General features: G+C 41.4%; 1 protein-coding gene across 2 annotated transcripts in view; it reads right to left on the reverse strand.

Annotated features, from left to right (window-relative positions):
* Positions 1–2,028: 2,028 nt before the first annotated feature.
* Positions 2,029–16,917, reverse strand: part of LOC131894097 (disintegrin and metalloproteinase domain-containing protein 32-like) — a 107,261-nt gene continuing 92,372 nt past the window's right edge. For both annotated transcript variants that reach the window (XM_059244262.1, XM_059244263.1), the window contains exons 14-19: positions 16,467–16,665; positions 11,810–11,918; positions 10,643–10,832; positions 9,042–9,125; positions 3,204–3,300; positions 2,029–2,204 (exon numbers count right to left, since the gene is read on the reverse strand). In XM_059244262.1, coding sequence (XP_059100245.1) covers positions 2,044–2,204; positions 3,204–3,300; positions 9,042–9,125; positions 10,643–10,832; positions 11,810–11,918; positions 16,467–16,665 — 840 coding nt within the window. In that variant the 3' untranslated portion in view covers positions 2,029–2,043. The remainder of the gene's footprint in view (positions 2,205–3,203; positions 3,301–9,041; positions 9,126–10,642; positions 10,833–11,809; positions 11,919–16,466; positions 16,666–16,917) is intronic.

Genomic DNA, 16,917 nt, shown 5'->3' on the forward strand with positions numbered 1-16,917 from the left:
AATGCAATCCCAGTTCAAATGCACGAGGCTAGAAGCATTCATTGTATTTCCTGATGCTGAGTTGACAGCACAAGGTGCGTTGTAAAAACTGGTGCACAGATCCATGGACCGGCATAGAGGACAGAAAGAGACCCCCCCTCCCCCACGCAGTCAGCTGGCCTTAAAGATGCTGAGCACACAGTGGGCGAGTGACAGTGTCCTTCCATAAGTAGTGCTAGAAAACAGAATAACGAAGCACTTAACAATGAAACTGGATCCCCCTCTTACACCACACAAAATTAACTCAAAATTGATTAAAAAGAAAAAAAAAACTTCACAAAGACCAGAAAGCTAAAACTCCCCCAAAGAAAGCCTGAGAGGGCCTCCATTTCACCTTAGACGTGGCAATCACCCACACAGAAGGAGCACAGTCCACAAACAAAGAGCCACACGAGCACTCCAGAGACTGGGAAAGCACTCATGTGATAAGGAATCAGTATCCAAACACAGATCCAAAGTACGCAAGGAATCCACGCTATTTAAGAGAAAAAAACACCCCGTTAAAATCTGACTGAAGGCTCTATCCCAGAAGTTAGGAGGTAGAGGCAGTCAGATCTCTGTGACTTCGGAGGCTAACCTGATCTATATGAAGAGTTCCGGGCCAGCCAGGGTGGCATAGTGAGACACTGTCTCAAAATAAAATAAAATATGCCCAAAGGACTTGAACAAGTGTTTTTCTAAAGAAGATGCACACATTTTCAGTAACAGAAAGCCACTTCTGTTAGGATGGCTAGAAAGAAAGTGAGAAGTTCAGAGTGGGAACGGTAGAGGGAGAAAAATGGAGTGCTTGTGAGGATGTAAATCAGCACATGGTACAGCTGTTGGGATTCTGCTGCCACGCCAGCTGCATGACCACACATGTGCAGTTCAATCGCTAAGCAAGGGGTCTTGTGTCTTGCGTCATCAGGGCGCAGCGTGGTCACACAGTCTGCACATGTGTGGCATAGCTCCATAAGCCTACCTGCGCATGTGCGTGGGAATCTTTAAAAAAGCCAGACACAGACTGCTCCTCAGACTCTTCCTCTCTCCTCTCTGTTCTCTCTCTCTCTCTCTCTCTCTCTCTCTCTCTCTCTCTCTCTCTCTCTCTCTCTCTCTCTGTTCTCTGCTCTCTGCACATCTTCTCCAGGCCTGGTTCTTTTGTCTCCCCCAACTTCCTCCTAATAAAGCTCTGAGACTGGATTTTGTCGTGTCTCATGACCTTTTTGCTCGGTAACAGAATGGCTGCTCTGGAAAATGAAAAGCACAACTACCAACCATCCCATCCAGAAATCCTACTTTGAGGCATTCTAAAAGAATTGAGATTGGGATCTCAAAGTGGCACCTACCTCCCTTGTTTATTAAAGTTTTGTTCACAAGAGAGGAATGCCAATGTGAGGCACTCTGCTAGCTCAGGCAGAGTAACACACAAGCTGCAAGTCGGAGACAAACTTGAATTTGGGGCACCCTCTACTATGCGAACAGCCAACAGCAGACAGAAAGGGGCTTAGTAAACTTGAACTTATGGTACCATTGAGTGCTCAAATGTAGAGCATGGCCTGCTTAAAAGTCTTTGGAAAACACGCCATAACCAAAACCAGGTTACAACATTTGGAATAAATATCTAACTGGATATGCAGAGGGTAGCACATATGAACAAGGAAGTGTCAGCAGTTTTCAGGGCAGCCTGGGGAGGTGGGCAGCTGTACCAATAAACATGAGGACTTGAACTCAGATCCTCAACACCCACGTGGAAAGCGAGGCACACCTGTGACCTTGCTGCTGTCTGGGGCAGACACTGGAGGATGGCTTGGTTAACACAATGGTGACTGTGTTGTATTATCCACATTCCCAAACCCACCATCTTTGAGAAAGTGCTCACTGACTAGAAAACCTCCCACAATTAGAGGAAATGTTGATATAGTGCCCAAAGTCCTAGGGAAACACAAAGCATCATTACTTCTCCTGACTTCTTATGTAGCAAGGTCCTGATGCTACTACAACTTAGCTTCGGAACATAAATTCAATTTACTCGCTACTCAGGGAATCCTCTTCCTTGGAAAGCCACGGTCTCAAGCCTCTCCACACTGTGAGTACTAGGACTGCTGAGGTGAAAATAATTAAAACAATGTACAAACTTAGAAGCCACTTCTTTTCGGAGTTCTTAGAAGATCCTTCCATGGTCAGATCTAAAAATAAAAGGTACGTTCAACATTAACTGGTGCGATTTACTTTCAAATGGCAACAAATTCATTAAAATATTTTTCTTTTTTCTTTTCAATCAAGGAGCATGGAAAACTAACTCTAGTACCACAATATTTGAAACTGTATCTAAAATCCTCATTAAAACATAGAAACAAAGTTTCAGAGGCTTCTAGAGTATTCTACACACTCTGGCAATTAGAGTAAAGCCCCATTTGTCAGACCTTAAGAAGAAAGGATGTGGCTTTTGGGTGGGTAGGGAAATGGGGGGCAGGATCTGGGAGCTGGGGAAGGGGAAACCAACAGAATGCACTGTGTGAAAATAAAAACTTTAATTCTAGAGAGTCCCAGCCGGGTGTGTTAGAGCACATTTTTAATCCCAGCACTCAGGAAGCAAAGGCAGGTGGATCTCTGTGAGTTCGAGGCCAGCCTGGACTACAGAATGAGTTTCAGGACAGCCAGGGCTGTTACACAGAGAAACCTTGTCTAGAAAAAAAAAAAAAAAAAAAACAGAGAGAAAGGGAGAGTTCCAAAACTACTTCCAGACCTAATAGGTGCATCAAGGACAGGCACCAGAGGATGTCATGGTAGTGGCTCCTCTATTATCTCCTCAGGTGAAATTTACCATTTGTTTCGTGAAGTCTACAGACTGCGTCAAACCTTGTCCTCCACGCTGTTTCTCCTTTAACAGAAACATGGTGGCTGTACCAGATGCAGTAAACATTGCCTAGACCTGAGATCCCACACACTTTGTAAAGGTGGGAAGGCAGATGGGAAACACCCCCAAATGACAGATACAGCAAACAGCACAGAGAAACAGACAGCCCAGGACACTGGGTCTCATTTATTTGAGAAACATCTAATTGCCATTTGTTTCCACATTCTATTAGCCTCTTTTTGGGGTGGCAAAATGTGGCTGCATGTGAATGGAACTAGGTGATTTTATGACGTTTCCTCGATTGCTGTTTAAAGGTATAAATACTTACCGTTCTTGTTAAACCACCAGGAAGACCGGACACTCGTGCTGCAGTCTGGCGGGCTGAAGCCTTTGTTACAATGACATTCACCAAGTGAATTGCATACCTAGGATCATTTCGAGATGTGTAAATCAGTTTTTAAGATTATGAAATTATGTGCTAGGCCATAATGTTTACTTTTTTTAATCTTAGCTAAGTATGGTTATATTTATGTGATTTCAAGAGGGAATCCCACAAAGTGAATACTTGGTTCCATAGACTAAAACTCACGCGTCAAAGGAAGAGATATTAAAAAGCTACATACAAAAGGAGACATACTTGGATCAAGAAACTATAACATGCCGTGGCAGCGGTGGCACACGCCTTTAATCCCAGCACTCAGGAAGCAGAGCCAGGCGGATCTCTGTGAGTTCAAGGCCAGCCTGGTCTGCAGAGCGAGTTCCAGGACAGACTCCAAAGCTACACAGAGAAACCCTGTCTCAAAAAAAAAAAAAAAAAAAAAAAGTTTAGAGAGCAGTTTCAGAAGCAGACAGACATCAGCTCTAAATCTAGTGATGTGTTAGAGGCCACCAATCCCAAGGCTGACTGGCATGCATCTTTTCCCTTCCTCGGATTCAGTGACTTCCTGTTGGCTGCTTCAGAAGCCTAAACCTTCCCCAGGCTAATTGTGTAACATTTACTAGCAAAGACAGAAAACGTTCTTCATGTAACTCAGCTGATGCCATCTTAACTGGATCTAAATTTCAACCTAAGAATAAGAACCTTGTTGAAAAAATAATCAGCAACTTCCACAATAATAAATTTTCTAAATGCAAAGAAATTGAGATTTGGGGCAGGGAGCCAAATGAGAATCTTGGCAACGAAAGAAAAAAACATCAAATAAAAATTGCAGTGGAAAGCACTGTCAACAGACTAGTTCAAACAGAAAAACTAATGCCGTAGACTGAAGGCGGTCCCAGAGCGTCTACATTCAGAGAGCACAGTATGAAGCCTCTGATATGAACAACTGGGGGCCAGAAGAAGCTGAAGGTGCAGAAAGCCTGATCAACTAAATTACAGCAGAAAATTAGCCATACGTAAAGAAGGGGTATGCACAGGACATTTAGAGCCAAAGACAGACAGAGCCAGAAACAAAGCCTCTCTGTGTACCATGCCAGTGGCAAGGCTGCGTGGACAGATACAAAAGATCCCTAAAGATGAAGCCAGGTAGAATGGCGCAAGCCTATAATCCCGGCGCTCAGAAGGCTGAGGAACAAGAGGTATGGGCTCCAGGCCAGCTCGGGGTACAAGCTAAGATCTGTCTCAAAGGAGGTCCAGTGAATACTCCTTAATATCAAATGATGCAGGCTGGCTCACTGAATTTAATAAAAATAAGTAAATAAGCGAACAGATGACTGTTCTCTGAGGATGGGGATGGTGGGAGGGGGGATACCATTTGCCCTGATAAACACAGATTAGTAGAAAGGGAAGCATGGAAATGATGTAATGAGAAGGTGGAATGTGTAGTGCCATATATGTGTATGTGTGTTCTAAATTATATATATATATATATATATATATCCTAAATTATATATATGTATGTATGTATGTATGTATGTATGTATAAAGGTGACCACAAGGCCAAATTAGAAGCAATAAAGGAAACAATTGGTCAAAAAGACATAGTGATTGTCAATACAAATATGCACCCTATATCAGCTCTCCAGTTCTGTAAAAGAAAGATTAGTGCCTATAAAGGAATAGGTGGGTCAGATGTGATGATGATGATGATGATGATGATGATGATGATGGGAAATCTGAACACCCCACCCTTATCAACTTGCAGACAAGAAAAAAAACACAGAAAAATATCACTTCAGATTCAAACTTCACTATAGATCAAATTAACTCAGAAGACACACCAAACATTCAATCTGACAGAGAATTAACATCCTTCACAGTGGATAGACAAACTTCCCCCCAAAAATCACACTTTGGCAAAAAAATCAAGTCTCAACAAATGCAAAAAATAATCATTTCTTTATCTTACTAGAGCAAACTGAGACTAAAACCAGAAAGAATGGCCTGAGAGACCGCATGAGAAAGGCTTGAACATGAAGATTTAGCGACATTCTTTTACTTTTGCACTTTTGACCATTTTTCTTTTTTTTTTTTTCTTTTTTTTTTTCTTTTTTTTTTTTTTGGAGCTGAGGACCGAACCCAGGGCCTTGTGCTTGCTAGGCAAGCGCTCTACCACTGAGCTAAATCCCCAACCCTAATTCTTTTTTTTTTTTTTTAGATTTATTTATTTATGATGTATACAGCATGTATGTCTGCAGGTCAGAAGAGGGCACCAGATCTCATTACAGATGGTTGTGAGCCTCCATGTGGTTGCTGGGAATTGAACTCAGGACCTCTGGAAGAACAGTCAGTGCTCTTAAACTGCTGAGTCATCTCTCCAGCTCCCATTTTTCTAATTCTTCAACAACTTCATACATGTATATAATGAGCTTGGGGCATTTTCACCCCCTGTTACCCCTCTTTTCCCATCACCTACCCCACTTCTGCTGAAACACTTTCCTCCTGCAAGGCCCCTCCTTCCTCTTTTAATGTTTTCTTTGACCCGCTGAGTTTCCTTGTGGTTGCTTGAGTGAGCATGAGTTGGGGGTTATTTCCTGGAGCGTGGGCAACGCATCAGTGGCCACACCACTGAAGAAAATTATTTGTCCTCCTCTACCCTCCGACTAACTGCCTGTAACCCCTCAGTGAGAAGAGGGGTCTCACAAAGCCCTCCCCAGTGCACGATGAAATGGTAACGAAAGCCACTTTTGAGCAGCCAAACCGCAGCTGCGGTGAGAACAATGGCTGTGTGGTGTCCAGAGAACTATTTCACAGTCTTCTCCCCAATCTCTGATGTTCTTCCTACCCCTCCTCCTCAATGTTATCTGAGCCTGTTGGGAGATGGAGGGGTGGAGGGGTGGGAGGGGTGGGGTGTGTGTGGAGTGGGGGGGGGGGTGACGACACAGATGCCTTCTTCAGGGCCAAGCATCCTACAGTCTCTAATTCCCTGCACTCTGACCAATTATGAATCTCTGTCATAATCACTGCAAAAAAAAAAAAAAAAAAAAAAAAGAATCTTCTCATACTGAAGCTGACAGGAGCGTTGATCTCTGGGCACAAATGTGTAGAGGAATGTTGTGTCCATTTGGTAAAGTGACCATAGCAACTTTGCCTTGGAGACCTATAAACTCTCCAGGCACGGGCTCTTGGCCAGGTTGACAGTACCAAGTCTGAGCTCCATCCTGTGGAGCGGGCCTCAAGTCCAGTCAGAAAGCAGCAGTTACCCCATAATACTCAAGCGACTATTGCTCTAATAGGCATATCTTGACAAGCAGGTCATTTTTTATAGCCCATGGGGTACACACGTGGGTGGGACCATTGCTGAATTTTCTCCCTCAGCAGCTTGCCAGCACTTTCCCAGCACTATGAAAGCTGGACAACATAGAGAAAACGTCAGCTTCTCTTCATTTTGATTCCTCAATGCCTTGCAACCAAAGTGTGTGGTAACCTGCAACAATAGTGTCCTATGTTCTTGTGCTGGTGGGCAACCAGGGATACCGACCATCACCTGCAAGGTTTTGGGGGTGCTCTGGAAACTCCCTGAGAAACAGCTCACAGGGAGGTATCCCATACCTAGTACTAGGATTTTCATTTAATAACTTCTGGCCTCTTAGGAAAACATTGTCCATCTATCCAAGAAAACAGGCAGCAGGAAATACTGGCAAGGATGCAGAGTAGAACATGAGCCCTTCTACACGATTGCTAAGCAACTTTCATATTATCCAGCTGCATCACCTCTGGATGCACAGCTTCAAAGAATCAAAGACAGCTTCCTATAGAGTTAACTGCATGCTTATACTAACTGCAGTATAGTCACAACAGCCAAATTATGAAATTAGCCTCCATGAGTACCAGTGGATGAACAAATAGAGAATTACATCTATGTAGAATCTCAGTCAGAAAGAAGAATGAAACTGTATCATTTGTACAAAATGGATCTAACTGTGGGTTATCATGCTCTGTGAAACTAGCCAGGCTCAGAAGACGTACCCACCGCAGCAGGAGATCAATAATGACACTCAATTTTCTCCCTTGTCACCAGTCCCAGACCCCAACCCGTGGCATGGAGCCACCCACACTGGGGGCGGGGGAGGGGAGTATTCCTGCCTCAGCTAAAACTTTCTTCAAACACCTTCACAGATAAACCATGGTGTATCTCCCGGTGATTCCAGCTCTCCTCCGGCAGACAGTGAAGATGAACCATCACAAGTTCCCTTTTCTCGGCATTGGTGACAGCATTGGTTACTTTGGGCCTTTCTGAGGACAGTCATTCTTATTGGGGTGAGATTTCACGTTGTTATTTAGTTTTGCGTTTCCTTGATAACTAACGGCAGCGAGCATTTTTTTTTTTTCAGACATTTGCTGGCTATTCGTATTGCTTCTTTGGAGAAGTGTATGTTCAGAAACACTGTAAAGTCAGTAAAAGCTCTGGGGCTGCTGGTAGGGGAAAAGAAGGGTAGCTAAGCCGAGCACAGAGTTTTGGAAGAGTGAACACTGCATGGTGCAGTGATAATGAATGCCATCACATGCTCATCAAAGCCCACAGATGCAAGGCACTGAGTGTTTCTAAGATGCGAATGTTAAACACCAGACTTTGGGTGACAATAACCTGTTGAAGTCTATCACCAGTTATAATGAATACAACACTGTGCTGTGTGACACTGACCATGGGGGGCAGGGGAGTTGAACTTGCCACTCAGCTTTTCTGTAAGCATAGAGATGTGCTTTCCTGTAAATACAAAGACGAATTTTCAAGAGAGAGGCAAAACCGACATTCTTATGAACCCGCAGACTCGCAAACAGGAGACTTAAATCCTTATGATGAACAGGCAGGCTACATAGATTCTTAAGGCCCTTGGAAAAGTGCCTCCACTGTAACAGGATTTTTTAAAGTCATCGTCAATTGGACTTAACCAAAACGTTTTCTAACACTAATTATAGAAGTTGAGTTTGAAGAAGCAAAGTGCTAGAGAGGCCCACAGAAATCCACAAAGATACCCCCACAATAGACTACTAGCAATGGTCTAGAGACAGCCTGAACTGACCTACTCTGGTGATAGGATGGCCAAACACCCTAATTGTCATGCTAGAAACCCCATGCAATGACTGAGGGAACCAGATGCAGAGATCCATGGCCAGGTCCCAGGTGGAGCTCCAGGAGTCCAGTTGGCGAGAAAGAGGAGGATTTGTATGAACAAGAATTGTTGAGACCAAGATTGGAAAAAGCACAGGGACAAACAGCCAAATGAATGGAAACACATGAACTATGAACCAATAGCTGAGGAGCCCCCAACTGGATCAGGCCCTCTGGACAGTTGATTAGCTTGATCTGTTTGGGAGGCATCCAGGCAGTGGGACCGGGTCCTATCCTCAGTGCATGAGTTGGCTGTTTGAAACCTGGGGCCTATACAGGGACACTTGGCTCAGCCTGGGAGGAGGGGACTGGACCTGCCTGGATTGAATCTACCAGGTTGAAATCAATCCTGAGGGGAGTCTTTGCCCTGGAGGAGATGGGAATGGGGAGTGGGCTGGGGGGAAGGTGAAGGGGGGCAGGAGCGGGGAGAGCAAGGGAATCCGTGGCTGATATGTAAAATTAAATTAAATTATAAAATTTTAAAAAAAAAGAAGTTGAGTTTGACTGCTCATTTCAGCTCCTAGGTGTCAATAGGCCTTGGCACACTGTGGGCATCAAATGAGACCAATAAATTACTGATGCTGAGAAACACCCAGAAACGTGTGGCTACTTACTCCATTTCCATTGCACTTGCTTGCACAGCTGTGCGACTCATTCTTAAGAAATCTTGTTTCTACACATATACTATTTAAACAAATCTAAAGAAAATAGAAAGAAGTTTCCAATTCAGAGGGCTCCAGCCATCTTAGCACTGTAATTAGAAATTTAATATCAAAACCATAACTATTTGCTGCTACAAATTTGAGTCTAGTAATTTTACAGCATTCCTCAAATGTTGATGTCAAATTTTTGCTAGTTTAAAAAAATAATATAAAATAATAATATGTAATATACATATATATTGGTTTTTCATGACAGGGTTTCTCTGTGTAACAGCTCTGGCTGTCCTGGAACTCACTTTGTGGACTAGGCTGTCCTAGAACTCACAAAGATCTGCCTGTCTCTGCCTCCCAAGTGCTGGGATAAAAGGCATGTGCCACCACCGCCCGTAAAATGTTTTTTAAATTCTATTGAGATTTGATTTTTGACCAGTGTGATATTTAGGAATATGTTTGCTAATCACTGAGTCTTTGGAGATTATCCAAAGTGGTCTAAAGACTTGGGGCGATAATGGTGTGTCACTGTAGGCTCATTGGTTGTAACAAAAGCACCATTGTGATGTGAGTGGTAGAGAGTTAAAATATAGGAAGAAACATAAAAACCACACTTCCACTAAAATGTTGCTAAGAATCTAAACCTAAAATATAAGGGCTAGTATTTTAAATCACTTTCATGTGGTCCAGTAAGTAGGTAGCTTTAATAAAATATGACATGTTTCTACACAAACACAGATGTGGTCAGAAATTAAATGAGATTTTGAGGTAAATTCATTCCCTTTCTATTTTCTACAGGTTTGAGTTGGGGTCATGGATGCAAATTAAAACTATAAGAATTCTGAGCGGTGGTGGTGCACACCTTTAATCCCAGTACTCAGGAGGCAAAGGCAGGTGGATATCTGTGAGTTCACGGCCAGCCTGGGCTACAGAGTGAGTTCCAGGAAAGGGTGCAAAGCTACACAGAGAAACCCTGCCTCGAAAAAACAAAAAAGTGTGTGTATATATATATATATATATATATATATATATATATATATATATATTTAGCCAAATTACACTTAGCTCAGACTATGTGCTAGGCACTGTTCTATCCATTTTATGCAATCTCCTTTAGTCTCCACCATAGCCCTCTAGAGTAAATGCTGTTAATATCCCCAAAATTACTTCTTCTAGAAACATCTCACGTTGTTCAGTAACTGGTAAAATGTTCCATAATAATTCTAAGCATCCTGACTTCAAGGGTAGCCTAATTCACTGAGCCACAAAGACTAAATGAATTCCTTCTCAGTGATTGTCCATGCTATAAAGTACTTAAGCACAATCTATTCCTAAACGTTCTTTTGTCTCTACTCTAGCCATCACTCATTATGCTGAAGCTCTAGAAGAATGAAACATTTATATTTCTCTATTACGAGCTAAACATGGGTTAAAATGCATTCATTTCTCCCTCCAAACATTTAGGATTACACAGAGCAAATCAAAATTGAATACTTTAATATGAAAATGCTAACCAAAATAATAAATGAACCTAGATTTTTAAGAAATTGGTTGTGACTTACCCTGTCAAGGTCACATACAGAGCCACTAATGACCTTGAGTGGATCTTCTTTGACACTCGATCCAAAGTCCACAGTGATACATACTTGGTCCCGTACAAAAGCATAAATCACAGAAGCGGTGCTGCTATTAGGTGGGTTATATGGAGTTTGTTTGGGGTAAGTACAAATTAATCTCCCACATATGAGATTTCTGAAAATATAAAAATGATTAGTACACATTAGGTGGTTATTAGAAATGCTTTGTAATTGCTTTGATTAAAAATCATAACTATTTATGCCAACATAGAGAATATAATGTGTTTGTATAAATATTTAAGGGAGAAAGTTTAAACCCACTGATATAAAGTATTCATTATTACTCAGTCTTTTGTTTATTCTGTGGATTATATATTTACTGTCAGGTAACCAATTAGAGACAGAGAATAATGAATAAATTTGTTAGATGTACCCTCAAGGACCTTCTTAACTGATATGAAACATGATTTAAAAAATCTGACCATAATGCCATAAATAAAATAAGTCCCTATAGAAATTTAGGGTGGTTTTCTAGTTTACCAGTTCCAGAAAGCTCTGTAGACATTACAGAGCCAAAGCTTAAAAGTTAGTTTTAATCAGGAAGCATAAACAAGCCAAGGCCATGGTGTGTTTAAGAACCTACAAATGGCAAGAGCGTGGTGTGTGTGTGTGTGTGTGTGTGTGTGTGTGTGTGTGTGTGTGTGTGCTGCCAACTATTATTTAACCCAGGGTCTAGTACATAGCATGATCTTAATATTTTTACTAAACTCATGAACAAAATATGAAAAGGCTTTCTGAGGACGCACAAGAAATTGAGCTTGATTTTATAATACACATGGAGTAGTAAAGCATCAGGGGGATCATTTTTATAAGAAAAAAAAACAGTAGCTTTGGAGGGAAAGGCTCTGTGGGCACTGTGAGTATGCTTTAGATTAGATTTGGGGGCTGAATGATCACCCACAGATAAAAGCTTTGTATGCTATCTTGTAGCAGAACCATGTCCAGGCCTGGGCCTTCGTTCAGGCTTCAGACTCACTGCCATGCAAATGGGGTACTTGGAGCAACTGGAATTCATGGTATATACTAAAGAGAAAAGCTAAATAAAAAAAAAAGAATATAGCATAGAAAGTATCATTGCTTGATGTCGCCCACCTCCATCCACAGAATATGTATCTGTTTTGCCGATCTTTACCACAGTTGCCAAACCGATCAGTTTGACCCTGGATTTCTTCATAGCAAGAAAATGGAGCATTCCGTGAACCTGTCAAAATTAGAAATATATTTAGATCAGAATATATATTTATGTTCCTCCATGTCCTCATACACCATATTTCCTTTATCTCTGTAGCCATTATTACCCAACTCAAAAGGTTTCCTAGTAAGCTGTAAGGACAGAGAAAGAGCTGAGAGAAAGGTGGTGTTCATGACTACAACTTGATGCTGCTTTGCTACCCTGTATTCATTTCTATTACACAAACTACAAGAGAAGGAAGAGTTGTAGATGTGTGGACAGAGGAGAGAGCTTTGTTCAGGAAAGCAACAAAAGGCACCATTACTTAATGGGAGGCAAGTCTTCCCAAATGACTCATTGCTGAAGGTGTTGCCCTGGGTATTGTATGAAATCATGGAAGAGTAACTGCATCGTGAGTATCCTTACTCAGGGGACTAATCCACTGATAGATTGGTAACCTAGAGGCATTAACAGGAGGTGCCAGAAAATAGGAGATGGGTTAGGTTCCAAAACATAGGAGGTAAGTTGGTTTGTTTTAATGTCAATGTGACAGTATAGAGTAGTATGGAAACAGTGTCTCAGTGAAGGATTGTCTAGATCAGGTTGGCCTGTGGGCATGTCCGTGTGAGATTTGATGTGGGAAGACCCAGCCCACCATGGGTGGCATTAGTCCCTAAGCTTGAGTCCCGAACTGTCTAAGTACAGAAACAGGACTAAGCAGAAGAAGCATGCATCATTCATTTTCTCTGCCCTTGACAGGAGATGTGATGTGACCAGCCAGCTGTCTCAATCGACTCACATTTTTCTGAAATGACAGGGTGTAACCTGGAATCAGAAACTCTCATAAATCCTTTCTCCCCCAAGTAGTTTTAGTCAGGGTATTTCATCTTAGCAACCGGAAATGAAACTTGCAGAGAGAGGATGTTTTATACACCCTTTCCCATTAGTATTAGAGACTCATTTTTAATCCAACTTAGTTTCCCAGAGTAAGACTGAGTCATTAAAAGGAAAGCATTTTGCAAATGTGAAGTCATCTGACAAAAGTTGCCTTAAAAATCTGGGGTGTTTACCAAGCCTCCTAAGTAATAGAAATTGCCTATTCAGGAATGAGATACTGTATTTCTAGTCTCTGTACTGTATTATCAAGTCCTATGAAATGTAATCAAATAATGGATGCATTTTAATAGATTGCTACTCATAGAGGGTACCAGGGTAATAAAACATTGCATAAATATTTTGTTTACAAATAAATAAAATAAAATATTGGGTTATTATGGTCAACAATGAGGTAATGCTTCAAATATACCATGGAGCAGCAAAGGGCTTGACATTGCCTTCCCTGACGACTATCAGAGATAATTAAACACAATAGGCCCTTCATCCCACTTCAGCTGAGATAGAGCCCAAAGAAATGTTAGCTTTCTTACCTGACATAGAACTGATCTTGCCTTTGACTAATAGGATTTTCAGCTTGATATCTCAAACCAAACTGTTTTATCCCTACACTCCTTACTTCATACCATTAGCTAGTCAGATGAGGAGGCCAAACTTAGAAATGGTCCTTGAGTCCATTTCCCCCTCACCAGCTGCCTCCATCTCCTAATTGGAGTCTTCTTGACAATGCCTCATAAGTACAGCCTAAGTGTGGTCACATCTCATCCTTTCTACTGTATTAGTTTCCAGTGGTTCCCACCATGCTATCTACAATGACCTACAAAATACAACTACAATGATCTTTTTTCAACCAAAACCATAGTTTTGGTCTCTTACTTAAATATCTCAACTGGTTTATCATTACACTAAAAAAAAAATCTGATCCCAATACACTACATTTCAGTCATACTCCCCACCAGGACTTACTTCAACAGTTCTCAACCTGTGTGTCACAACCATGGGAAAACACTATTTCTGACAGTCTTGGGAACAGAGACACCACAATGTAGCAAAATTACAGTTATGAAGCAGCAATAAAAATGAATGTATAGCTGGGATTCCACAAGGTTGTCAGAAATATGTGTTTTCCAATGGTCATGACCCGCATCAGCATTCACACTCCATGAAGTGCTAAAACATTGGCTCTGTTTTCTCTCGCTGGAATACTCTTTCCAAGCCATGTCTTGACTGGCTCCTTCTCACTGTTCCCATTTTTTTCTGAAGTTTCATTTCCTCAGACAAACATGCCTGGGCATTGCACCTGTGGCAGCTGGACTTAGTTCTGTCACCCTGCTTGTGGCTTTGCACTATTTGATCACTCAAATATTTTTGTTAACATAACTCATGCCATTATGCATTTTTATTTGATTCATTTTTTTATTTGTCTATCCATAAATTTTTTGTTTGTCTGATGCCCTGCCACATTGGAATTTAAGCTCCATAAGAATAGAAATCCTTATCTCAACATTGTTGTTCGCACCCAATTTTTGTCTACATTCTCAAAAGAAGGCTACTTCCATCCAATTAAGATGCTAAATAAATATTTACATAATTAATAAGGGCCATAAATAATCAACTGGCACCAAACACTGGTTGGACTGTCAACCATGTCCATTCTCTTTTATATGAATTTGACAATGAAAATCAGGACTTCAAATATGAACATATCTGTTCTATTAAAAACTATAGAGGCCTTTTTATTTTTGGTTGTAAGCCTAGCCTTTCACGGCTGAGCCATCTCTCCAGCCCTAGATGTATTTTTTAAGCATAATATTTGAAATAAACTCTTCATGGTCTTTCCAATAATTTTTCCAATTAATCCTACAGAAAGTCATTTTAGCCCAACTGAGGGGTTATTAAGCCAACAGCATTCAAAGACTTTGCAGAGGGAACCAAGGGAAAATTTCCATGGAAAGATAGGGGCTTCCCTTCATAGTAATCCAAAAAGTAACCAATAGTTTTCTAGTTGATCATCTGTCAGAACAATCATCTTGTGCAAAGTGATGGATTGCGTTCCTCTACTCTTGGCTGTATTGCAATCTGTCTTCTCCTTCATGCTTGATTGCTTAAATGTTTAGGTGTTCTGACACGAACTGCACATAAATTGACACTATATCTTCTTGATAAGGTGACTTCTTTATCATTATATAATAAAAATGTCTTTCCCATCTCTTCATATCAATGTATGGATAGACCCTTAAAACTGAAGTAAGTCTCTTGTGTAGAGCAAACTCCTATTCAGGATCTGGAGGACAAACAAAAAGCTAAACTTCCGTTGCCAGGGAGTTGGCGGGTTTTCTGGGAGTGTATTTCAAGTGCCTAAGATGTAGATATGTGTGCAATGGCTACAGAGCTGGGATCCATAGCTTACAGCAGGGCCCAAGGAAGCATTAGTCTTTATCTACAGTACTTGCCAAGTTTGAGAGATATACAATGTGGGGTCTAAAACACCAGCGAGGACGGAGAAGTCGCAGAACTGAGGTCTGTAGTATGGATCTGTGAGAGGACACATGATTTCAGGGCCAGGGGTTCAGTTGGATCTGAAAGTGGTTGCCCCTCCATTCTAGAAGCTGTGTGACAGGAGCCACTTCTTGGCAATGTGGAGAGAAGCACTATTGCATTTCCGTTTTCAGACAGGTTTGGAAAAGATGGCTGTTGGTGGCTGAACTGGCAAGAGGTCCCACTTGCTTCCAGAGAGCAAACCAATGGAAGTCATAAGTACTTTTAATATTGTTCAACATCACTAATCATCAAGCAAATGTGAAAGAATAATCAAAGTGAAATATTGCCTCACAAATGTTGGAGTGTTGAAAAAGACAAAAGTTAACAAACATTCGTAAGCATGGTGGGGAATAGGAGTGCTCGGCCATTGGTAATAGGGATAGGAGCACTCAGTCATTGGTGATAGGGATAGGAGCACTCAACCATTGGTGACAGGGATAGGAGCACTCAACCATTGGTGATAGGGATAGGAGCACTCAACCATTGGTGATAGGGATAGGAGCACTCAGCCATTGGTGGTAGGGATAGGAGCACTCAGCCATTGGTGATAGGGATAGGAGCACTCAGCCATTGGTGATAGGGATAGGAGCACTCAACCATTGGTGACAGGGATAGGAGCACTCAACCATTGGTGATAGGGATAGGAGCACTCAGCCATTGGTGATAGGGATAGGAGCACTCAACCATTGTTGATAGGGATAGGAGCACTCAGCCATTGGTGATACGGATAGGAGCACTCAACCATTGGTGATAGGGATAGGAGCACTCAGCCATTGGTGATAGGAATAGGAGCACTCAACCATTGGCAACAGAAGTATAAGCTGGTATAGAATCTATTGAAAACAGTATGGAGCTTCTTTAAGAACTCAATACAGAATTATCTCAAGATTCAGAATCCCACCTTTGTGTACTCAAAGAAAATAAAAGCATTTTCTCAAAGAGATACATGCATTTCCAGGTTTCACAACTGTCAAGATTTTGAAACAACCTAAAGGTTCATTAACAAATTAAAGAATAATGAATAGGTTAAGGATAATTTGTAAAAGATAGATATATATGGATGGACAGATAGATAGATGGATAGATAGATAGACAGACAGACAGACAGACAGACAGGAGATTTAGATGGAACAAAAAGTTTACCTTCTCCATATATCTTCTCACAGCGTTTATCCAGGTCAGGACAGTCTCCATCAAAGCAGATAAACCCACCTGCTTTGCAAACGTGCCCATTGTGTATAGTTACATCAGGTGGACAAGCTCCTGAGCTCCCATTGCAGACTTCCGCAATATCACAGTCTGGATGCTTTTGGGGCCTACATTCTTGGCCTTGTGCTGCAAACTAACAGGAAAAATATTTTATATATAACAATACTGTGTTCACAAGTATTTCAAACAATATTGATCGTGTATGTGTTCTTTTGACTCTTTAGTGTGTTTCAGTCTCTTAGTATACATCACTGTGCTATTCATTTCAAAATAAATGGAATGTATGAAAAGGAGAGATAAGGCATAGATATATAAGCAATGGTATAACAAAAAAAGGTGACATGTGGTCAGCGGATGACTCAATGAGGAGAGTGCTTGCTGTAAA

This window comes from Peromyscus eremicus, chromosome 17 (genome assembly GCF_949786415.1).
Source record: "Peromyscus eremicus chromosome 17, PerEre_H2_v1, whole genome shotgun sequence".
NCBI lineage: Eukaryota > Metazoa > Chordata > Mammalia > Rodentia > Cricetidae > Peromyscus > Peromyscus eremicus.